We start from the raw sequence: 24,715 nt of genomic DNA, 5'->3' as shown, positions 1-24,715 counted from the left end.
CTATATTTATATCCCGCGTTTACTATATTTACTATATTTATATCCCGTTTTCTCACACCAAAGGGGACTCAGAATGGCTTACATAATTTGGCACAATTTGATGCTGCAATTCAAGAATACACACACAATACAAATATAACAATAAAACCAATAAAACATATACATCTCTTAAAACTTTAAAACATAGTAGTCCTGTTGTTATCCTTTATGTTGCTACACATTGCAGTACCCAAACACCTGATTACATAACCAAGTTTTCACTCTTTTTCTAAAGACCAGGAGGGAGGGGCCCAGTCTGATCTCACTGGGAAGGGAGTTCCATAGCCGAGGGGCCACCACTGAGATGGCCCTGTCTCTCGTCCCCACCAATTGCACCTGCAATGGAGGTGGAACCAAGAGCAGGGCCTCCCCAGAACAGATTCATAGGGAGAGATAAATTTGGATAGGTTAAAAATCCAGATTATCTGCTTTGTATTGGAATATATTAGGCTACATTGCCATATAACCCAGTTCAAAGCAGATAATCTCGATTTTATATGACAGTGTTGATGGGGCCTCATTCACACTACATGGTTATAACGTTATGATTCCACCTATTGTCTATGATTTCATTCTGTGGAATTGTGGGATACAAAGCTGGAGCTGGAGTACTGTATGTGCAGATGTGAAGTACTCTTCTCTGAGACCCATTCCACACAGCTGCATAAAATCCACATTGAACTGAATTATATGGCAGTGTGGACGCAGATAATCCAGGTCAAAGCAGATATTGTGGATGATCTGCCTTGATATTCTGGGTTATATGGCCACGTGGAAGGACCCTAAACTGCAACCCCCCCCCCCCCCCCAAATTCCCTGGTCCTAGCATCTCTTTTCTCCTTGATGCAACAGTTGTTTTGCAGTGAAAGTAAATGAGTTAATGCTGACCAGGACAGAATGCTAGTTTTCCTTGCCTTGAACCCCCGCTTTGAAATGAGATCTGTCAATTGGAGGACTCCCAAGGGGATTCTCCATGAACACATTCCATCCGGTTGTGCAAACATTCCTCTTGGCCGGATGAGGGGAACGTGTGGGCGGCAGGAGTTTGTATCTTCAAGGCCCTTGTTTTTCTTCCTTTTTGACAGAGAAAGTGGGGCAGCTAGTGACACCTTCTCTGAACTGGGGGTGTTTTTTAAATATTTGGGATACAGTTTGTCTCTTTCTACCTCAGTTTGAGGTCTTGAAACTCTAGATTCTAATACATATACATACACACACATACTGCGTTTCTGGCACTTTGGGGGGCAGGAGAAAAATGCATCAAGCTCTGAAGGCTGCCTTCCCCTTGGCTTCAAATCAGCTGGCTGGTGTCAGCCACTATGTCCTGGCAAAGACAGCTGCTCTCAGAGACGGGAGCATTCAATGCCAAAGATCTCTTACTGTCTTCTGCAGCAAGTAACTGATGCCGAGCCTGCCTTGCTGCCTGACCCAGTGGAGGGCGGATGCCCCATGCTGCGTGAGAGAAATTGGAGTAAGCACATTTTTTTTTAAAAAAAGTAAATAAACATAGTCTGCAGACGTGGGCTTTGAAAGAACTCAAATCTGGAAAATGAGGAGAAACAACTTAGAAGGTGCCAAGACTCTGTTTTCCATCAGCCATTTTGACGCCTTGCCTGGGTGTGTATGTGTGCCTGAACAGCCTCTGAGAGTCAAGATTCACATTGGGAGACATCAGTTTGGAAAAGTTACTTTAGAAGGGTTGAAACCCTGCAAATTATCCAGCCAGGTTTTTTTTCCTCATTTCAGGAGCGACTTGAGAAACTGCAAGTTACTTCTGGTGTGAGAGAATTGGCTGTCTATAAGAATGTTGCCCAGGGGGCGCACAGATGTTTTATCATCATGTGGGAGGCTTCTCTCATGTCCCCACATGAGAAGCTGGAGCTGACAGATTAGAGCTCACCCTGCTCCCTAGATTCAAACCGCCGACCTTTTGGTCAGCAGTCCTGCTGGCACAAGGGTTTAACCCCTTGTGCCACCGGGAGGGGCAGTCCTATCCAGCCAGTTTAGGCAGTGTCAAGGCAGGCTGCTGCGTTTGAAGAGCTAGTAGTCCAAAAAAGAAACTGTAAAACAATTTTGAATAGGGCTCTGACTTTCCAACAGTCAGTGTTTTTGCTTCACAATCCTAATGTGGAGGAAGGGGTGGATTTATTACTGGAGACCTAGCAGTTTCAGAAGGAATATTTACCTTTAGTTCTCTGAGTATCCCCAGTAGTTCCCCAGCCCTTAGGAAATGGACACCGATAATAAAACTGTGAGTAAAAAGAGGTTGTGTCATACCTCCCAGCTATCTCATTTTGGCAAGGGCAGTCCCAATTGTCTGAGTTTTTCACTTACTTTTAAAAAAGTTTTGGCTGTATGTATGTATATATATATATACTAGCTGTGCCCTGCCACGCGTTGCTGTGGCCTTTAGTAAGAGTTTTGAATTCTCTGCCTGGCCTCTCTTCCTTCCTTCCCTCGCTCTCTTTCCCTCTCTCTCTCTCACACACTCCTTCCTTTCCCCTCTTTCTCTCTTTCCCCCTTTCTCTCTCTCACACTCCTTCCTTTCTCCTCTTTCTCTCTCTCTCTCCCTCTTTCTCTCTCTCTCACTCCTTCCTTTCCCCTCTTTCTCTCTCTTTCCCTCTTTCTCTCTCTCTCACTCCTTCCTTTCCCCTCTTTCTCTCTCTCTTTCCCTCTTTCTCTCTCACACTCCTTCCTTTCCCCTCTTTCTCTCTCTTTCCCTCTTTCTCTCTCTCACACTCCTTCCTTTCCCCTCTTTCTCTCTCTCTTTCTCTCTCTCACACTCCTTCCTTTCCCCTCTTTCTCTCTCTCTTTCCCTCTTTCTTTCTCTCTCACACTCCTTCCTTTCCCCTCTTTCTCTCTCTCTTTCCCTCTTTCTCTCTCTCTCACACTCCTTCCTTTCCCCTCTTTCCCTCTCTCTTTCTGTCTCTGGCATCCCTCCTTCCTTCCCCTTCTTTATGCTTGGCCATAGGGGTTCAGTGTGGAGGGGGTTGGAGGAGGAGTGCAGGGGCGGGGCGTTGGTGGGTGTGGGCGGGGCTTGGGCGGAGGGGGGTGGGAGGAGAAGGAGTGCAGGGGCGGGGCGTCGGTGGGTGTGGGCAGGGCTTGGGCGGAGGGGGGGGTGGGAGGAGGAGGAGTGCAGGGGCGGGGCATCGGTGGGTGTGGGCGGGGCTTCGGCGGAGGGGAGTGGGAGGAGGAGGAGTGCAGGGGCGGGGCGTCGGTGGGTGTGGGCAGGGCTTGGGCGGAGGGGGGGTGGGAGGAGGAGGAGTGCAGGGGCGGGGCATCGGTGGGTGTGGGCGGGGCTTCGGCGGAGGGGAGTGGGAGGAGGAGGAGTGCAGGGGCGGGGCGTCGGTGGGTGTGGGCAGGGCTTGGGCGGAGGGGGGGTGGGAGGAGGAGGAGTGCAGGGGCGGGGCGTCGATGGGTGTGGGCGGGGCTTGGGCGGAGGGGGTTGGAGGAGGAGTGCAGGGGCGGGGCGTTGGTGGGTGTGGGCGGGGCTTGGGCGGAGGGGGGTGGGAGGAGGAGGAGTGCAGGGGCGGGGCGTCGGTGGGTGTGGGCAGGGCTTGGGCGGAGGGGGGGTGGGAGGAGGAGGAGTGCAGGGGCGGGGCATCGGTGGGTGTGGGCGGGGCTTCGGCGGAGGGGGGTGGGAGGAGGAGGAGTGCAGGGGCGGGGCGTCGGTGGGTGTGGGCAGGGCTTGGGCGGAGGGGGGGTGGGAGGAGGAGGAGTGCAGGGGCGGGGCATCGGTGGGTGTGGGCGGGGCTTCGGCGGAGGGGGCTGGGAGGAGGAGGAGTGCAGGGGCGGGGCATCGGTGGGTGTGGGCGGGGCTTCGGCGGAGGGGGGTGGGAGGAGGAGGAGTGCAGGGGCGGGGCGTCGGTGGGTGTGGGTGGGGCTTCGGCAGAGTGGGGTGGGAGGAGGAGGAGTGCAGGCAGCATGGGCAGGGTAAGATGAAGGAGGGGGCGGCGAGTTGGTTTCGACAGGGCAGGAAGCGGCGTGGCGGGGCTTGGACTGGGGGAAGAGGGTGGCAGGGTTAGAAAGGGGCGAGGCTTGGCAGCGGCGTGGGTGGGCTTAGCAGGGGGAGGGGGGAAGTTGCGTGGTGCATGTGTGGGCGAGAAGGGGGCGGGGCGAAGTTGGATGTCGGTGAACTACAACTCCCATACTCTAGGTCACGGAGGGAAGGGGTGGGGCGAAGGGAGGGGGCGGGTCTTTCCGGAGGGGGTGGAAGGAGGAAGGAGTGAGTCAGGGAGGGAAGGGGTGGGGCCAACGGAGGGGCGTGTCTTCAAAGTCTCCCCCTCCCTTCACCCCACCCCTTCCCTCTGTGACTCATTCCTTCCCTCCTCCCTCCCTCTCTGGTTACACGCCCCCTTCCTTCGCTCCACCCCCTCCTTCATCTTACCCCTCCCACGCTGCCTCCAAGCGCCGCTGCCTCGCCGCGCCGCATCCCCACCGGCGTGTCTTTCCGGAGGTGGAGGGAGGGAGGGAGGAGGGAAGGAGTGAGTCAGGGAGGGAAGAGGTGGGGCGAAGGGAGGAGGCGTGTCTTTCCGGTGGGGATGCGGCGCGGCGAGGCTTGGAGGCAGCGTGGGAGGGGTAAGATGAAGGAGGGGGTGGAGGGAAGGGGTGGGAGGAAGTTGCGATGCGTGTGTGTGTGTTTGTGGCGGCGACGTGTTCGTGCTGGGCGAGGGAGGGAGGGAAGTGCCGTTCGGCCGTTCGGCCATGTGTGCGCGCGAGCTGGAGACTTTGCTCCAGTGCGCATGCTCTGTTGTTTTGCCATTTTGTGAGTGTGTTGTTGTGATGTTTGTAATTGTGAGTGGATTAGTTTGTACCGAGTGGGTTGTCCTAGGGCCATGGCAATTTTGGTGCAGTTTCGTTGAGGGGGTTTAGAGTTTACCTGTCCGGTATAACCAACCTAACAGATTTATATATATAGATATATATACATATATATATATGAACTTTCCTGCTCTGGCTCAAAAGTTATGCCTTTGTCTACATTTGCAATTGGCTTTCTTGTATAGGGTGCTATTTTGATTAGTGCAAGCAATTGAACAATGAACAGGAAAGTGTTTTATTCATTTCCTTATAGTCTCACAACCCTTCAATGCAGTGTTTCCCAACCTTCCTAATGCAATGGCCCCTTAATACAGTTCTCATAAAATTATTTTAATTGTTACTTCATAACTGTAATTTTGCTACTGTTATTAATTGTAATGTAAATATCTGATATGCATGATGTATCTTTATTCACTGGGCCAAATTTGGCACAAATACCTGACACATCAAAATTTGAATAGTGGTGGAATTGGAGGGAAGTTGATTTTGTCATTTGAGTGTTGTAGTTGTTGGGATTTATAGTTCACATATAGTTCCACCAAGGATGGAATTGAACCAAAGTTGGAACCCAGAACTCCCATGACCAACAGAAAATACTGGAAGGGTTTGGTGGGCATTGACCTTGAGTTTTGGAGTTGTAGTTCATCTACATTGAGAGAGAAGTGTGGACTCAAAACAATGATGGATCTGGATCAAACTTGGCATGAATACTCATTATGCCCAAATGTGAACGTTGGTGGAGTTGGGGGGAGGGGGAGGGGCATGGACCTTGAAATTTGGGAGTTGTAGTTCATCTACAAAGAGCAAAGAGCATTCTGAACCCCACCAATGATAGAATTGGGCCAAACTTCCCACACAGAGGCCTCCATGACCAACAGAAAATACTGGAGGGATTTGGGATGAATTGACAGTGATTTAGGGGAAACATAGTTCACCTACATCTGGAGAGCACTCTGAACCCAAATGACTATCCCAAAGGGATTCCTAAGACCATCAGAAATATGTGTCCAGTATTTTCTGTTGGTCATGGGAGTTCTGGGTTCCAACTTTGGTTCAATTCCATCCTTGGTGGAACTATATGTGAACTATAAATCCCAACAACTACAACACTTCTGGTGGTCTTTAGCGACCCCTCTGAAATTTCCTCGTGACCTCCAGGTTGAAAAACACTTCTTTAATGATTCTTCAGCTCACATTTCCTCACAAGTTCTTCCATTTCTGTCACATCTATACTGTTTCTGTTCATGCTGATGACTTTGTGGGACTTCATTAGTACTAGTTAGCAGCCAATCCGTGACAACTGAACTGCCTAAGCATATACAGTTCTGTCTTTTCTCATTTCTACTTTTGTAGTTGGTCATTTTCTCTACTCCCAATCACCCACATAGCTTTAAACTCTTTGATCCATAAGAGCCATAAGAGTTAACTATTACATGGCTAATAAGTTATAGGAAAACCTTCTGGGCTGATTATTAATTTCCTTTCTTTTCCCTCAGAACCTAGAGGTAGCAAAGTCAGAGGTCCTGTTTTCAGATTGACCAATGGAGATCTGTGAAGAAATGGACTCATGTGTGCGTAGCTGATGCAGATCTAGATTCACACTCATATCAACAGCATGCTGCTCATCTTAATCCCTCCGTCTCCACAAACACATGCACCTTTAGTTCAGCATGGTTGGTGGATAGCGTCTCTTCTCTGCCTTTGAAAGAGACCTGTACTCAATGCAAGTGTTTTCAAAAATGTCTGATGTGGGGCATAGGTAAGATTTTTTTTCCTAATATGCACAGACTGGCAACATATATGTATGCACTGACTACAGTTGTTTGTTTGTTTCCTGGAACTCACTAAAGACTGGCAGCCAATGACTCATGGACCAGCAATGTCCATGGACCACAACTTTGAAAAGCCTTCTGTAAGCCAAGCCAGCGTTGAAACCAGTGTACTAACGTAATGTGAACAGAGAAGAGAATTAAGTAAAGCAAAAAGCAGAGTGTGCATTGAATGCAGGGAGATAAAAGGTACCAGCATAAACACCTGTGGACCTTGGCAAGGGGTGGAGATTATACATTCCACAGCTCTGCTCTTGAAAGTGTGACTTCAGCGCATGATGCATCATTAGCTCATGAGTTTTAGCAGTCACATTTCCCCATATTCCTGCATGTGCATAGACATGCAGACATACACTTACTTCACAGTCAGCCAGTGTCTTACATACCATGATGAGATCTAAGGTATTTTCCCAGTTGCAGTGGGAGGAGCCAAGAGATAAGGTTATCACATCCTGGTTTGTTTTTCTGCCAAGGCTATTGTGTTTGAACGATATAGAGTCCCTCTCTGTGATAACTGATCTTTGCCACTAGTTTCACGTCTCTAAGTAGCAATAGTGTGGTTGTTTTCAAGTTCTCATTCCTTTTCAGGCATAATTTTAAACATCACATCTGTGAATGCCAGTGGTGCAGCTAAATAATGCTTTATATCAAAAGAAAAATATGCGCAAATGACTAGATTCACAATTGAAGGTTACCTGTAGTACATGACATGAAAGAAATGAAATGATTACCATATTATGTAACAAAATGTGAAACATTTTCTGTTCCTGGCTTGGAAGTTATTTACTGTTTAATTGTACGGTACTTACTTTGAAAGTAGTTATACTCCAGAAATGTCGTTTTTGTTTTTTATCCTTCTGTTATCTGGTGGTGCAATGGATAAAACCCTTGTGCTGGCTGAACTGCTGACCTGTCGGCAGTTCGAATCCATGAGACAGCGTGAGCTCCTGTCTGTCAGCTCCGGCTTCCCATGCGGGAACATGAGAGAAGCCTCTCACAGGATGGTAAAACATCTAGGCATACCCTGGGCAACATCCCTGAAGATGGCCAACTCTCTCACATCAGAAGTGACTTGCAGTTTCTCAAGTCACATCTGACATGAAGAGAAAAAATAAACTGAAACCCAAAGTTTAAAAAAAATATTTAATGAAGATATGTTCAAAGCCAAAGTTTTTGCAGTTTAATAAACTTTTTCATGTTTTTATGATAAAACCAATTAAGAAATGATATTTATAACCCAGGCACAAAAAATCATGCTACATTGTATTATCCTTCAAAAAAAAGGAAAGAAAAGATTATCTGATTTGAACTGGATTATATGGCAGTGTAGAAGGGTCCCATGTTAGCATTTAAAAAACCCCAAAGTCCATATTAGCACGGCATTTTTAGTGGGCAAAAGAATGGACCATAAAAATGTTGCCAGATCTCTTCACTGGATAAACTTCAGCAAGATCAGATTTCCTCTCAAACTCTTTTGTGATGTTAGACTAATGTTGTTTTTGTAGGAAAACATCTGAGTCAAATTCCACTCATAAATACTGAACTGACATACCTTCTAGTTTGCTCAACAACAACACAAAAGCTAGCTTGGAAATGAAGTGACAACTTGTCATGGTGATCCACTAAAGCCCATGACAGTAGCAGTTTATTTTTAACAGTCCAGCTCCACAAGAGTGTGTACGTGAGGATAGGCAGATTTTCAATAGGGTAAGGAAAGGCTTAAGTGTGCATGGAAGTGACCTTTTGCTGCCCAAAGGTTTTAGGTACACTAGAATGCTTTGAATGGTTGGGCTGAAATAAGTCTCATGTAAACTTTTGCAGTGTTTTGTCCTTACTGGTGGATTTTAAAGATTCTATTCATGGTGATCCAATTTTAAACTGAAGAATTACAATGCAAAAGTGTTCTTTGGAGGCTTTTAAGCAGAGGCTGGATGGCCATCTGTCAGGGGTGCTTTGAATGTGATTTTCCTGCTTCTTGACAGAGGTTTGGATTGGATGGCCCAAGAGGTCTCTTCCAACTCTATGATTCTATGATCACCAAATAAAAGCAAACAGCAGGGAGATGCCAGGCTTCAGGGAAGAGCAAAAGAAACATGCATACTTTTAGGAGATTAGGGATATTTCTCCATAGGATCCAAGCTCTCAACAGGGTAGAGGGCAGGGCAGTTGCACCCGAGTGTTGTTTCAGCAACTGAACCTTATCATGTGTCTCCAGATAGTTCTCTAGGCCTCAACAGGGGTTAAGTTCCTTCCCTGATGCCATGTTAAAGGAAATTTGTGACAGAGCATATAATTTAATTTAACAGCTCCAGAAGAAAAAAAAAACTTCACTTTTGCAGGGGATGACTAAAGCATGCAGGCTGTGAGGTGCTACGCAGAAAAGTAACATTTCCAAACATTGCACATTTCTGTAATTTTTGCCTGCAGCAGCCTCGCTAATTTTTTTCTTGCCTCCTTAAGGCTTCAAATTGCTCTCAGCAATCTAACCCCCATTTCAAGATTCCTGTCATCCCCGCTGATCCCTCTGTTGATTTCCTGTGCTGCAGAATAATACTGCTCTAAACTCCAGTCTTTCCTGCTGAGACAATTAAAGCTGTCTGAGCTCAGCTCTGAGGGGGATCCAGCATTCCAGACAGCGATGCACTGGAGGCAAAGGAGCCGCAAGGTCTGGTGCCAATTTAAATCCCCTGCCATATGTTTCTGCAATGATGTGCTCTCCCAGCTGTACAGCTGGAATGGTGCTGGAGTTGGCTCCGGCAAAGCAGTTTTCACAGTTGAAGGACCATTCCCTTTCCCTCTTGCTATTAGATGACGAGAAGGACTTCTTCCATTAGGAACGGATGAAGCAGAGACTTCCATCTGCAAGCATTTCCCAATCCTCCTCCAAATTGAAATCCTCCATTCCTACTCCCTGGTCAGTGTGGATAACACCAACTGAGATTTAGGGCCCTTCCACACAGCCATATAACTCAGAATATCAAGGCAGAAAATCCCACAATATCTGCTTTGAACTGGGTTATCTAAGTCCACACTGCCATATATTTCAGTTCAAAGCAGAAAATGTGGGATTTTATTCAGTCATGTGGAAGGGGTCCTAGATATCTTTAAGCTATCAAAAGTCTCTCCCTACCACACAGTTATAGCACTATGATTCCACTTTAACTGCTGTGGTTTTATCCAAAGGAATCCTGGGATTTGCAGCTGGACATTTAGAGTTCTCAGCCAGAAAGCTGCTTTGGTGCCTTTGGCCAAACTACAAATTCCAGGATTCCATCAAAAGTTATGGATCCACTTTAAATCTGGGAGGTGGCTTTAAAATGCTCAGCCAGAGGGGTCCTGGGCCTCACTAGACTACCAACCCCAGAATTTTACAAGAGGCACCAACCGGATTCAAAGTGGTTCCATGCTCTAGTGTGATGAGGCACAAAGTGAAACCATAGTGCTATCTCCACAAATTGTGAAAGGGCCCTCTGTTGTTTTTTATGTAACAAGCTAACACAGCTCCCAGTTCTGAAAGTTCTTCTGCCAGCACTCACCTTTCCCCTCTGTTATCTCTTTCTGGCTTTCTTCCTTGCAGCAGATCTGCTTGGTGTGCTGCTATACCTGCATTTTGAGTTGTGGTTGTTGCTCTTTCTCATTATGAAATTGACAAAAGGAAATAGGTCTGGGTTCAGAATCTACATGGCATATCTGGTAAAAGCAGCCCCATAACCCACCTGTGTGTTGCAGCAATGGATTTTGGTGTTCCGGTGCTCATCATAGTAGTCCTACAGCCAGGGTCTCAAGGAGAGACAGAAAGAAGTAAACATTTCAGAATTTAGTACTTATCCTTTGATTCTCCAGATGTTTGGGACACCAGCTCCCAAAAGCTCCAACATGGATGGCCCATGGCCAGGGACTTGTGGAGAAAACTGTACAAAGCACCTAGAGCAATGGTTCTCAACCTGTGGGCCCCCAGATGTTTTGGCCTTCAACTCCCAGAAACTCTAACAGCTGGTAAACTGGCTGGGATTTCTGGAAGTTGTAGGCCAAAACACCTGGGACCCACAGATTTCCTGTGTTGCAGAATAATATTGCTGAGACCGGAGTTTAGAGTAGTATTGATCTAGAGGACCAAACTTTGGGAACTACTGCTCTACCCCACTTCTCCCTTCTCTGTTTCCTGGAACTGTGACACAAAGCTGAAAACAATATTGCATACATTGTACATAGAATCATAGAGTTGGAAGAGACCTCATGGACTATCCAGTCCAACCCCCTGTCAAGATGCAGGAAAAGCGCATTCAAAGGACACCTGACAGATGGCCAACCAGCCTCTGTATAGAATCATAGAATCATAGAGTTGGAAGAGTTACCTCATGGACCATCCAGTCCAACTCCTTCCAAGAAGCAGGAAAATAATGTTGTATGTTAGAACTTGTTGAACTGCAGGTTCCAGTGTTCATCATCATACTCCCCCAACATGTTATAGATTAGAAACAAGGCATGTGGACAAACAACATCACAGTGTGGTCAAGGAGATGAAAGTTATTCATGAGGAAAAACACAGAAGTTAGGGGAGGCTGCTTCAGTTTGCTTTTGCCAGATTTTGCAGAGCAGGATAAGATTCTGTCCCTCTCTCCTCCATTCCTCTCCTTTCCTCAATTAATTGAGTACAAACTACTTTTGCAGTTTGAATTTGCTTTGAATTAAGCTGAGGACTACAAGGTAAAGTGGAAAGAGGAGAGAAAGTAACTGGGACATTTTTAACATGGTTGAAAAATGGGAGTCAAGTGAATCAGGGTTGTCATGCACACAAATGCTCACACATGTATTTGATTATCAGTTTGAAATATGAAAGTGGACATGCATGGAGCTTTGTTCTAATTATATTTGAATTGTTATATTCCCTAACATGTGCAGAAACCCTTACATTCTGTATATTTGTCCTGTTAAGACCAATGTTATTTGTGTGTATGCGTGCTTCAGTTGTCATTGCAAAGAGCCAAACTCCCCATATGCACTCATACAGGGAAAAATATGCCTGGAGGATGATGTTTAGTTCCAGGAATTACAATTCAAGAAGGATGTTGACGAATTGGAAAGGATTCTGGGCAGAGCTCATGGGATAATAAAAGGTCTATATGAGCAAACATTGCACAAACTTGGTGTTCTTTGCCTCCTGAAAGAGACAATTGAGGAGAAAATAGTTTGCAGCTTTCCAAATATTTATCAAGATGTCAGAAAGAAGAAAGGGAAATGATTGTTCCTTGTATCCACTGATGGTAACATAAGAAGCCAGGCCCTAATTTGGAAAGATCTAGATACAGATCCACGCCCTCTCTAGGCCTTTTTTCTTTGCTATTTTGGCACATTTTAAATTCAAACTATGTTATATACTCACACAACAAAAGGTTTTTGTAAAAGAAAGGAAACTACCAGTTACTTTCATTGAGTGGTCCAGAGTCTGGTATTTCGAAGCAAGGAGCAAGAAAACAATCCTAAAATCCACTTTCTCCATACCTTGTATAACAGAAAAATATAGCATGTTTGTCCATGAGGAAAATTATGGGGCATGCCTTTTATTAGAACCAGCCAAAATGCAAGCCTATCAGTACTCTTAATCATTTGAGAGAGCATAAAACTGAGGGGACAGGAGAAAACACCCACAAAAGTCCCAAATAAGAACACTGAGGACCTGCACCATACTGGCTCTCTTATATCTACATTAACCCATATAAGTTTCCATGCAATTGAAACTTCAAGAGCAATGTAGTCCCCTAAAAACAAAATCTTGAAAGGGCTGCATATGTTCCACAATACAGATAGAAAAAAGTTTTGACTAAAAAAACCACTTGTTGGAAATATCATGCATTTATTTCTGTTCTTGCTATATCGGGTGTTGGCTTTCATGGGCTTCTTAATGTCTGTGCAAAAGAATTCTAAATTTTTCATTGTAGAAGCATGAAGGGAGGTGGATATATTTATTATTAATAGTTTTGTGCATTTCTTGTGTTATTTTTTATGTCAACCCTATGGATGAGAAACCTCCAACCATCTCTACTCAGGCCTTGTAAATCAGGGCAGCCAGGGTTTCTTTGACTGAGTCAATCCAAGTGTAGTGTGATTTTCCTGTTTTCCTACTTCATCTCACTTTCCCCGGCATATTATATGTTTTCTCACATTTCATGCCTATGAGGAGGTAGACTGCTATTAATGGAAGCTTCTATCATAATAAATGTTTTAGTTTTTAAGGCAGCGGTGGGCCTGAGATATTTATTTATGACATTTCAACCCCGCCTTTCTCACCCCAGAGAGGACTCAAGGCAGCTTTACATACAGGCAACAATTCAATGCCCAAAAACACAATGTATATTTAAATAAATATTAAAATAGAATTTAAAAATACATTAAAACAATTAAAACATTTAAAAACTATATATTAAGAGTTAAACACATAATCCACGAGCATAATCCGGGCCATTCTAATGATCATTGCACATAAACCCAAGTCCATCTATTGCACAAGTTCTTTAAAGGCTTGGTCACAAAGCCACATTTTCACTCTCTTGTGGAAGGTCAGAAGTGAGGGGGCTGTTCTAACATCACTAGGGAGGGAGTTCCACAGTCAAGGGATCACCACTGAGAAGGCCCTGTCTCTCATCTTGGTCAATCATGCCTGCAAGGAAGGAGGGATCAAGAGCAGGGGCTCCCCAGATGATCTTAAACTCCACAGTGGTTCATAGAGGGAAATACGTTTGGACAGATAAGCTGGGTCAGAACTGTTTAGGGCTTTATAGGCTAAAGCTAGCACTTTGAATTGTGCTCGGTAGCAAATTGGCAGCCAGTGAAGCTGACGTAACAGGGGGGTTTTATGCTTCCTGTATGCCGCTCTGGTGAGCAATTGGGCTGCCACCCGTTGGACCATTTGGAGCTTTTGAACCGTCTTTAAAGGCAGCCCCGCATACAGCACATTGCACTAGTCTATTCGAGATGTAACCAGAGTGTAGACTACTGTGGCCAAGTATAACTTCCCAAGGTACGGGCGCAACTGGCGCACAAGTTTTAATTGTTCGAACGATCCCCTGGCCACCGCCGAGATCTGTTGTTCCAAGCTCAGCAATGAGACCAGAAGAACTACCAAGCTGTGAACCTGTGTCTTCAGGTTGTAACCCTATACGCTGTTCAGCTGTTTGTTGTTGTACTGCAACTCATGGAAATGCCTAGGTACTATAGCCAATGGGTTTAATGTGGGATCAAGGGAGAGACAGCTCTCAAACTGAAAAGCCCCGGTTTTCCTCAGTTTTGGCTTTCCATTAAACTCTATCTGGGCAACAGATCACAAAAGACAACTCTTGCAGTGAATTACCCTTCAAGGACATCTTGATATACATGTTAACTGCTTACAGAGCAATACCTGCTGCTACTTCCTTCCCTGCTCCTCTTTATTGCTGTAATAGCCAAAGGCCAAAGAAGAAATTGCCAAGCATTGCTCAAAATCAGGAGAAGCCTGCTTCTGTTCTTGGGAAACTCCAGGAGCCATATGGATGACCAAAAAATGAGAGATATGGGGTGTGGCTGGAAGCCTGCTTTCTAGCATTGAAAAACAAGTGTTTGACTTCATATTGAATGGGGGTGGATGGGTCAATGGGAGTGCAACCTGTTTCAAAGGCGAGCTGCTGCTCCTGGAGGCTTCTCTGGGAGGCTATTTCTGAATTGTTGTCAAATGAACTTCGACTTATGGAGAGCCTATTCTTGAGTGACTTCTGTGTTCCCGTGCCATCTTTCAGACTCAGGACAGCCATGGCTTGAATCTATCCATCTGAAATGGGGTCTTCTTACAGTCCTCCATTTTGTCAAGCACTGCTGTCTTTCTAATGCGTGAATTCTGGATGGCCATCTGTCAGGGGTGATTTGAATGCAATATTCCTGCTTCTTGGCAGGGGGTTGGACTGGATGGTCTATGAGGTCTCTTCCAACTCTTTGATTCTATGATTCTTCTCCTATGTCCAAAGTAGGACAGCTTCAGTTTAGTCATAATACATAAATAAAAAAATAAATTGTATTTTTACCTGTTTCTCCTTATGGCTCTTGGCAGGGCACAACACAGTTAAAATATATTATCATAACATAAGTTTTATGAAAACTTATATTAAAACTTATTTTTTACAAAATGCACATATTAGAGTATAGAACAAAAATTAAAATACAACAAGCATAGAACAGTCCTCCAGGCATTTTGGACTTCAACTCCCACAATTGCTAACAGCCTCAGGCCATTTCTGCTTAAGCGGATGAGGGGGGAAAGGAAGGGGCCCAAGGCTGTTGGGAATTGTGGGAGTTGAAGTCCAAAACACCTGGGCTGAAGTTTGCCTGGACCTGATATAGAATGTGAATCTAAAATTCATAGTTAATAATTGCCTGCTGGAAGAGATGGGTCTTCAGAAGTGTCTTGCATTCTGACAACTGACTGAGCTGTCAAATATCTTCCAGCTGCTCCTCTTTTGGACAGCAAAGGAAAAGGTCCTCTTGGATGCACTATCTCTGTGAGTGCATCTACACCAGGCCTGGGCAAACTATACTTTGTTCTAGTGGGTTTTTTCGGGCTATAGAGCCATGTTCTAGAGGTATTTCTCCTGACGTTTCGCCTGCATCTATGGCAAGCATCCTCAGAGGTAGTGAGGTCTGTTGGAATTAGGACAATGGGTTTATATATCTGTGGAATGGCTGGGGTGGGGCAAGGAGCTCTTCCCTGCTGCAGTTAGGTGTGAATGTTTCAGCTGATCACATTCATTAGCATTTGAAGGCCTGTCTGAGTCTGGGAACATCTCTTGCTGGGAGGTGTTAATCTGTGCCTGGTTGTTTCCTCTCTGTTGTTTTGCTGTTGTAATTTTATAGTTTTTTTAATACTGGTAGCCAGATTTTGTTCATTTTCATGGTCTCTTCCTTTCTGTTGAAATTGTGCACATGCTTGTGGATTTCAATGGCTTCTCTGTGTAGTCTGACATGGTGGTTGTTGGTGTGGTCCAGCATTTCTGTGTTCTCAAATAATATGCTGTGTCCAGGCTGGTTCATCAGGTGCTCTGCTATGGCTGACTTCTCTGGTTGAAGTAGTCTGCAGTGCCTTTCATGTTCCTGGATTCTTGTTTGGGCACTGCGTTTGGTGGTCCCTATGTAGACTTGTCCACAGCTGCATGGTACACAGTAGACTCCTGCAGAGGTGAGAGGATCCCTCTTGTCCTTTGCTGAACATAGCATTTGTTGGATTTTCTTGGTGGGTTTGTAGATTGTTTGTATGTTGTGTTTCCTCATCAGCTTCCCTATGCGGTCAGTGATTCCCTTGAAGTATGGCAGGAACAGAGTCAGGAGAAATGCCTCTAGAACATGGCTCTATAGCCCCAAAAAACCCACAAGAACCTAGTGATTCCAGCCATGAAAGCCTTCGACAATACATTAAACTATACTTCCTTTCACTTAAGCATCTGAGGGGGGAAAGGAAGAGGCCTGAGGCTGTTAGGAATTGGAGAGCTGAAGTTGGCCCATGATTGATCTACAGAATATAGTATAAATGCAGTTTGGCACTACTTTTGTTATCGAGCTCTTTTTTGGGGTCCTCCCAGCGAGGGAGATCCCAGAAGACCGCATCACTTTTACTGCCATGGTTCAATGCTCTGGAATCCTGGGAGTTTCAGTTTAGCAACTCACCAGCACTTTTTGGCAGAGAAGGCTAAAGACCTTGTAAAACCACAACTCTTGGGTGAAAAGGAATCCTGTGAGGGAAAGGCTTAAGAGGCCCTGGAACAATGTGTTGTCGAAGGCTTTTATGGCCGGGTTGCTGTGAGTTTTCTGGTCTGCATGGCCATGCTCCAAGCATTCCCTCCTGACGTTTCACCCACATCTATGGCAGGCATCAGAGGTTGTGAGGTCTGTTGGAAAGTGATGTTTATATATCTGTGGAATGTCCAGGGTGGGAGAAAGAACTCTTGTCTGCTTGGGACAAGTGTGAATGTTGCAATTGGGTTGTTGTAGGTTTTTTGGGCTATATGGCCATGTTCTAGAAGCATTCTCTCCTGAAGGAGAGAATCAAGCTGCAATTGGCTAGCTTGATTAGCAATGAATGGCCCTGCAGCTTCAAAGCCTGGCTGATTGCTGCCTGGGGGGAATCCTTTGTTGGGAGGTGTTAGCTGGCCCTGATTAATTTTTGTCTGGAATCCCCCTGCCAAACGTCAGGAGAGAATACTTCTGGAGACATGGCCATACAGCCCGGAAAACTCAGAGCAACCCGGCCCTGGAGTAGTGTGGTGGGAGTCTCTTTCTCAGGAGATATTTTAAAGCAGGGGCTGAATCCAGGCCATTTGTCAGGAGTATCCCAGAGGGTTGGACTAGATGGCCTTTAGTGGTCTCTTCCCAGTTTAGGATTCCGTTCATGAGTGGATAGAGTGAGAGAAGGGGGGTCACGTGAAAGCGGGGGGGGGGAGAGCTTTCGGGGAGGTCACGTGACCTCTCCTCCTCCTCCTCCTCCTCCTTTCCTGCCCCCTCCCCCGCCCATCCCTTCTCCTCCAGCTGCGGAGGCGTCCGAGCAGCTGGGCTGGGAGGGTTTCCAGCGCCTGCCGCAGCGGCTCCAGGAGGGGAAAAGCCAAGGCAAGCGGGCCGCCCTGCATTGAAGGCGAGCTCTGCGCTCTGCCTTGCAAGGAAGGAGACCCGACCATGGCTATGGCTATGGCTATGGCTATGGCTGCGGCGGCGGCGGCGGAGGCGCCCTCCTTCTCTTCCTGAGGCTCCGGCGGCCACGTCCTTGGAGGCAGCATGTGGCGCGGGTAGGTGCTGCGGGTTAACGGGGAGGGTGGCAGAAAGGGCACCGAAGGGGGCTGCTTCCCCGGGGCCTTTTGGCCTGCCTTCTGCTCTGCACCAAGGAGGGGAGGCTTGGAGAAAACCCGGTGCGGAGGTTTTACAGCTTCAAGGGTGCATCTACACTGCGGAATGAATGCAGCTTGACACCACTCTCACTGCTGCCCTTCGCTTTCCCTCCAAACCACAGGATTCCACAGCAGAGCCGTGACAGTTCAAGTGGTGTCCAATCGCTTTCCTTCCACAGTGGAGAGCACCCCAAAGGGCAGCAGGGACCACTCTGTCTTCCAAGTCGCATCTCGCTTATGGTGACCCTCAAGCACCCCGTCACATTAGTTCTCATCACACTAGAGAACGAATCCACTTTAAATCCGGTTTCTGCAGAATTCTGGGAATTGTAGTTTAGGGAGGAACCTTTAACAGCCTCACTAAACTACAAACCCCAGAATTCTGTAGGAGGCAGAAACCAGTTTTAAAGTGGATTCATTCTCTAGTATGATCAAGTAGCTTGACACGATTTCTTCCAGAAGGTGTTTGCAGTTCCCTTCCTTGGGCTGAGAGAGAGTGACTCACACAAGGTCATCCAGTGGGTTTCCATGGCCCACCAGTGGTTTGAACCCAGGTCTCCAGAGTCATCATCCCAATGTTCAAGACATTTTGTCACACTGGCTCCTCTGTGGGTTGGGATTGTGGACAGAGGCGGCCCTAGGTAATTTTCAATGGTAAGCAAACAGTATTTTGGCACCCCCCCCCCCCCAACCAATCACTGATGTATATTTTCTGTTCGTCGTGGGAGTTCTGTGTGCCATATTTGGTTCAATTCCATCATTGGTGGAGTTCAGAATGCTCTTTAATTGTAGGTGAACTATAAATCCCAGTAACTACAACTCACATATGTCAAGGTCTATTTTTCCCCAAGAGTGCCTCAAGAGCGCCCCTGGGCAAAATCAACTATGCTGCAAATGCTTACTTTGCGTAATGGGTTGAGCCACCCCTGATTGTGGATGTGGGAGACTTTTCCCCGCCTTGCTTTGCACCCTCCCCATTCTTTCCCATGCTATTCCTCTCCTACTCCCCAACTTCTATTAGTTCAAGCCTGAACCTGATGGGCAAAGGTCACCCAAGGATGGGTGGGAGGCATGAGACTAGAAGTTGCAGATGAAGGGTCTACCTTCATTCTACCTGCCAAAATGCTAAAGACCCTCAGGCACCCCATCACAAGGTTTCCTAGACACGATTTCTTCCAGAAAGCATTTGCAGTTCCCTTCTTTGGTCTGAGAGAGTGTGACTCACACAAGGTCACCCAGTGAGTTTCTGTGGCCCAGCAGAGATTCTAACCCAGGTCTCCAGAGTCATAACCCCAGCATTCAAGTCTCACACTGGCTCCTCTGTGGGTCGGGGTTGTGGATGTGGAAGACTCCTCCTCCTTTGCTTTTCATACTCTCCATTCTTTGCCATACTTCCTCTCCTCCAAAGCAGAATAGAGGGGTAGCATTACTTCCCTAGATCTAGGGAAGTAATGCTACCCCTCTATTCTGCTTTGGTTAGAGCACACCTGGAATATTGTGTCCAATTCTGGGCACCACAATTCAAGAGAGATATTGACAAGCTGGAATGTGTCCAGAGGAGAGCGACTAAAATGATAAAAGGTCTGGAGAACAAGCCCTATGAGGAGCGGCTTAAGGAGCTGGGCATGTTTAGCCTGAAGAAGAGAAGGCTGAGAGGGGATATGATAGCCATGTATAAATATGTGAGAGGAAGCCACAGGGAGGAGGGAGCAAGCTTGTTTTCTGCTTCCCTGGAGTCTAGGACGCGGAACAATGGCTTCAAACTACAAGAGAGGAGATTCCATCTGAACATGAGGAAGAACTTCCTGACTGTGAGAGCCATTCAGCAGTGGAACTCTCTGCCCCGGAGTGTGGTGGAGGCTCCTTCTTTGGAAGCTTTTAAGCAGAGGCTGGATGGCCATCTGTCAGGGGTGATTTGAATGCAATATTCCTGCTTCTTGGCAGGGGGTTGGACTGGATGACCCATGAGGTCTCTTCCAACTCTTTGATTCTATGATTCTATTCTATGAACCTGGAAGATCACTCAAGGATGGGAAAAAGGCTTGGGACTAGAAGTTGTGGATGAAGGTTCCTTTTAGTTAGCTGTCTTCTAGCTGCCAGAATGCTAAAGACCCTCAGGCACCCTGTCACAAGATTTCCTGGACATGATTTCTTCCAGAAGGCCTTTGCAGTTCGCTTCCTTGGTCTGAGAGAGTGTGATTCACATAAGTTCAACCAGTGGGTTTCTGTAGCCCAGCAGAGATTCGAACCCAGGTCTCCAGAGCCATCACCCCAAGGTTCAAGTCTCACACTGGCTCCTCTGTGGGTCGGTGTTGTGGATGTGGTAGAATTTTCCCCACCTTGCTTTGCACCCTCTCCATTCTTTTCCATGCTACTCCTCTCCTCCTCACCAACTTCCACTAGTTCAAGCCTGAACCTAATGGGCAAAGATCGCCCAAGGATGAGTGGGAGGCATGGGACTAGAAGTTGTGGATGAAGGATCCTTTTATTTAGCTGTCTTTTAGCTGCCACAATCACATGTCCATAGCAGGAGGAGATCGATAATCTGGTCTCCAGAAGTTTGACCCTCCAGTTGAATTCTGAAGAAAAAGTAAACACACCATTCAGAACTGTTGTTGTGGAGTGCCTTCCTGTCATTGTGATTTAGTAGTAAAGGTAAAGGTTTTCCTCTGACATTAAGTCCAGTCGTGACTGACTCTGGGGGTTGGTGCTCGTTTCCATTTCTAAACTGAAGAGCCGGCGTTGTCAGTAGACACCTCCAAGGTCATGTGGCTGGCATGACTGCATGGAGCGCCATTACCTTCCCACCGGAGCAGTACCTAGTGATCTACTCACATTTGCATGTTTTCAAACTGCTAGGTTGGCAGAAGCTGGGGCTAAGAGTGGGAGCTCACCCTGCTTCCCGGATTTAAACCAGCGGCCTTTCGGTCAGCAAGTACAGCAGCTCAGCAGTTCAACCCACTATGCCACCAATGACTGAGAGCATATGACTTGCTGAAGGTCACCCAGTGGGTTCCCATAGCTGAGCTGTAGTCCAACACTCAAACCACTACACCACATTGGCTCTATTCTAAAGAGCCCAGGATGGTATTTTTGTTGTTATTGCTATACTCATTTTACACATGAGAATTTATTTGCCTGATGGGCAGGGAATGAGGGAATGACCTTTCCTAAATTTAATCCTTAGCTGACCTGGAGTATGAATGACTTGGAGTATTTCTCTGTGGCCATGGACCGTTGCTGGGTTTAAACTGCAGGAAGCCACAGTGAAGTCAAGGAGCAGAAGGGATTTTGTCATAAGAAGACAAGCAGATCTTCCCAGTATGTATACTGGCCTACAACCTCCATCCTCTTCAGCCAACTGCCTGTAGGACTGGGAGCTATTTTGCAGGTTTGCAGGCTATGAGAGGTTTTAGTGACTTCCATGGATGCATCTACACCAGACATAGGAAAACTTTGGCTCTCCAGGTGTTTTGGACTCCCACCATTTCTAGCAGCATTTCTAGCAGCCTCAGGCCCTTTCCTTTTCCCCTCAGCTGCTTAAGCGGAAAGGAAATGGCCTGAGGCTGTTAGGAATGGTGGGAGTTGAAGTCCAAAACACCTGGAGGGCCGAAGTTTGCCCATGCATGGCTCAGTGTTATGGTATCATGGGAGTTAGATCTAGAGATTCCTAGAGAGGGGTTTCCTAGACATCTCTAGGTTTCTCAGCATCACTGGAAGAAGTTGGTCATGGAGTCGACTTCTTAGAGGACCTAAAGATTTATAGATGTCATTTAAAAATCAAATTTGTGCATAGTCAAATCACAGAAAAGCAAAATTATGAATGTGAAAGGGTGACTTTATGGGCTATCCCCGAGTTACAAACATTTGACTTACAAATAACTCATAGTTAAGAACAGGGGTGAGACAACAGGAAGCGAGAGAAATCAACCTCTAGGAAGGGGAATTCACTCTTGAAAGAGTTATTACGGGGAAACGTGTCTCCGTTGAAGCTTTCTCACCAATCCTTGTTTCCACAACAAGCCACATTTTTCAAAATCCAATTCTCATGGGGACCGAAAGTGAGGTGAAATATTCTGAACAGGGGCAAAGGCAGCAAAAGAAACACCACAAGGGTGTTAACCCCTATGCTGTTCAAAGATAAAAAAAAATAGCTATATTTGGCTGTAGTTATATTTCAAAAGGTACCTGTTCTGGCTTACATACAAATTCAACTATCCAGTGTGCCAGAATGTATCTTGTTCATAAGTTGGGACTGTGTGTTCTAGCTTTGGTCTTCTCCCAGCTAATGTGAGGCTCTCAGCAGGATTCCTCTGAGTGACTGTGTCCTTCAGCCCCTCTCCCAAGTAAATTAACTCATCATTAGACAATAATTGACTCTCTGAAAAAGCTGCTTGTGAAAGCTGGTTAGTTACAGCTCCAAGGAGAGAATGGCCCTCCATTGATTCTAAAGGGAAGAAATCCCAGGTTGCATGTGCTGCTGATTTTTGTCTGGTGGCTTTTCCTTGAAATCATCCCATCTCCAGAACGGATGTTGCAGTGGATTCTGCCTTGGATTATTTTTCTGCTTTTCCTCGCACATGAATTGCATTCCTTTCGTCTTTGGAGCAAATGGTGCAAGTGAGGTTAAAAGGCAGTGTGGCAGAGTACAAACAGTCTTTGTCTGGAGGGGACCATCCTGGGATTTTAATGATGTTTTGGAAGGTTGTGTCATAAAAAAAAAACTAGGAACAAGACCTGTTCTGTCATGAGAGGAAGACCCAGTTCTGCTGTCTTTAAAAAGTACAGAATTGTAGTATGGGGCAATCCACAGATAACAAGGTTGATTTTACAGAGTGATTTGTTTGCATGTAGGAGCAAAGAGCTTTTATATTGTATTGTCCAAGACCTTCATGGCCAGAATCGCTGGGTTGTTGTGAGTTGTCCGGGCTGTCTGGCCATGTTCCAGAAGCATTCTCTCCTGATGTTTCACCCACATCTATGGCAGGCATCCTCAGAGGTTGTGAGGTCTGTTGGAAACTAGGCAAGTGAGGTTTATATAACTGTGGAATGTCCAGGGTTTGAGAAAGAACCCTTGTTTGCTTGAGGCAAGTGTGGATGTTGCAATTGGCCACCTTGGTTAGCATTGAATGGCCTTACAGCTTCAAAGCCTGGCTGTTTCCTGCCTGGCAGGAATCCTTTGTTGGGAGGTGTTAGCTGGCCTTGATTGTTTCCTGTCTGGAATTCCACTTTTTTAGTGTTGTTCTTTATTTACTGTCCAGGCTTTGAAGCTGCAAGGCCATTCAGTGTTAATCAAGGTGGCTAATTGCAACAGTCACACTGGCTTCAAGCAGACATGAGTTCTTTCTCCCACTTTTGACATTCCACAGATATGTAAACCTCACTTGCTTAGTTTCCAACAGACCTCACAACCTCTGGGGATGCCTGCTATAGATGTGGGTCGAACATCAGGAGAGAATGCTTCTGTGACATGGCCATTCAGCCCGGACAACTTACAGCAACCCAGCTTTAATATTCTTGTACCTTTGATAACAAGTGGGTTACTTTTTAAATATTACAACTCTCAGAGTCTCTAAACCAACATGGCTAGTGGCCATACTAACTGGGGCAATATTGGGAATTGTAGTATCACCACTGCTAGTCCCTTTACCATGCTCTGCCCTTGAGGCTCCAAATTACAGAGTTAAAGTCGGTGATTCTGGAAAAAGCAAGGACCATCTATCCTTATTTAGATTCTTGGGAATGGCTTCTAGTATTGCCTGATCTTTTAAAAAAACTAAAGATAGGAAAATATTTTTGACTTTGGTGCAGGAAGATAAGCAATAGGAAAGAGGGACTGTGTTTTTCCTTGAAAAGCTTCAGAATGGATGTGTTTATGAGCCATATCAAATTCATGAAATGACTTTGATTTAACTGTGTCCTTGGTTTTATTGCTTGCCCTGTTAATTTGGGAGTCTGGCACATTGGAGCTGCCTATTTCTACCAAGTGTTGGAACTCTCCAGCTTGCCAGATGTACTGGAGCTGCAGCTCCCAGCATTCCTCACCACAATATGGGCTGTCAAAGCTACTCACAGTTTAACAGCACCTGGAATGCCACACAGTTCCCTCTTCTGGTCTATATCTTGTGACAGCCAGATACTGTAGGAAAACGGGTTGCTTACGTCAAGAATCTAATGCCAGGGGAGCTGGTATGAAGCAGTTGCTGCTGTGAAATTCAAGGACTCCGTTTGCAGATCAGTCACAATTAGTGTTGCCCTGATTTACAGCATTTCAAATTTACCACATTTCTCCAGAAATAAATACCTTAACCACAATGCATAGCCTTCACAGTGTGCCTGTGCAGTTAAATGAGATGTGGGAGCAAAGAGAGAGAATGAGGTTGTGTTGAATCCTTTTTTTCATGTCAGGAGTGACTTGAGAAACTGCAAGTTGCTTCAAGTGTGAGATAATTGGCTGTCTGCAAGGACGTTGCCCACGGAGCGCCTGGGTGTTTGAGGTTTTGACCATCCTGTGGGAAGCTTCTCTCATGTCCCCACATGGGGAGCTGGAGCTGACAGAGGGAGCTCGCCCACTCTCCCCAGATTCGAACCACCGACCTGTTGTCAGCCATCTTGCTGGCACAAGGGTTTTACCCACTGTGTCACCAGGGACTCCCGTGTTTAATGCTGATATGAGCTAAATAGTCTGAGTTTGTTTTATGTATCTTGATTGGGGTAGTGGAGAAGTAGATAAAGGTACTGAGATGTTGGCATTGCTGGGAAGAATTTATTTATTTTATTTGTTTAAAACTTTTGTTTCCCGATATTCTTTACCTCCATAGAGGGACTCAGACTGGCTAGGTAAACGAAGGGGTTCCCTTTACCTGCTTAGATGGGGAAGCATGAGGAGGACTGAAGGAACTGCAACCTGGAGGAAGGCTTTTCTTTTACCTGCCTAGAAGGAGAATCTGACAGTTTGAAGAAACTGGAATTTTAGTGTTTTGATGTGGCTGGAAGAGGTTCACCTGCTTGCTTAGGTGGTGTGTTTTTGTGTGTGTGAACAACTGGAGTCATTGTCTGGAATTGAAGTCTAAGGTGCATCTGTACTGAAGAAATAATGCAGTTTGACCCTGTTTCAACTGCAGTGGCTCA

The 24,715-nt window shown here is 46.1% G+C and overlaps 1 protein-coding gene across 5 annotated transcripts in view; it reads left to right on the top strand.

Annotated features, from left to right (window-relative positions):
• Positions 1–17,204: 17,204 nt before the first annotated feature.
• RAB3IL1 (RAB3A interacting protein like 1) overlaps positions 17,205–24,715 on the top strand; it is a 52,494-nt gene continuing 44,983 nt past the window's right edge. For 2 of the 5 annotated variants that reach the window (XM_060770551.2, XM_060770542.2), the window contains exon 1: positions 17,205–17,485. In XM_060770551.2, the coding sequence (XP_060626534.2) occupies positions 17,475–17,485 (11 nt within the window). In that variant the 5' untranslated portion in view covers positions 17,205–17,474. The remainder of the gene's footprint in view (positions 17,486–24,715) is intronic. The other 3 variants (XM_060770577.2, XM_060770569.2, XM_060770559.2) reach the window with 2 other exon arrangements.

This window comes from Anolis sagrei, chromosome 1, assembly GCF_037176765.1.
Source record: "Anolis sagrei isolate rAnoSag1 chromosome 1, rAnoSag1.mat, whole genome shotgun sequence".
Taxonomy (NCBI): domain Eukaryota; kingdom Metazoa; phylum Chordata; class Lepidosauria; order Squamata; family Dactyloidae; genus Anolis; species Anolis sagrei.
The sequence above is the reverse complement of the archived record's forward strand: the minus strand, read 5'-3'. Positions and strand labels throughout refer to the sequence as shown.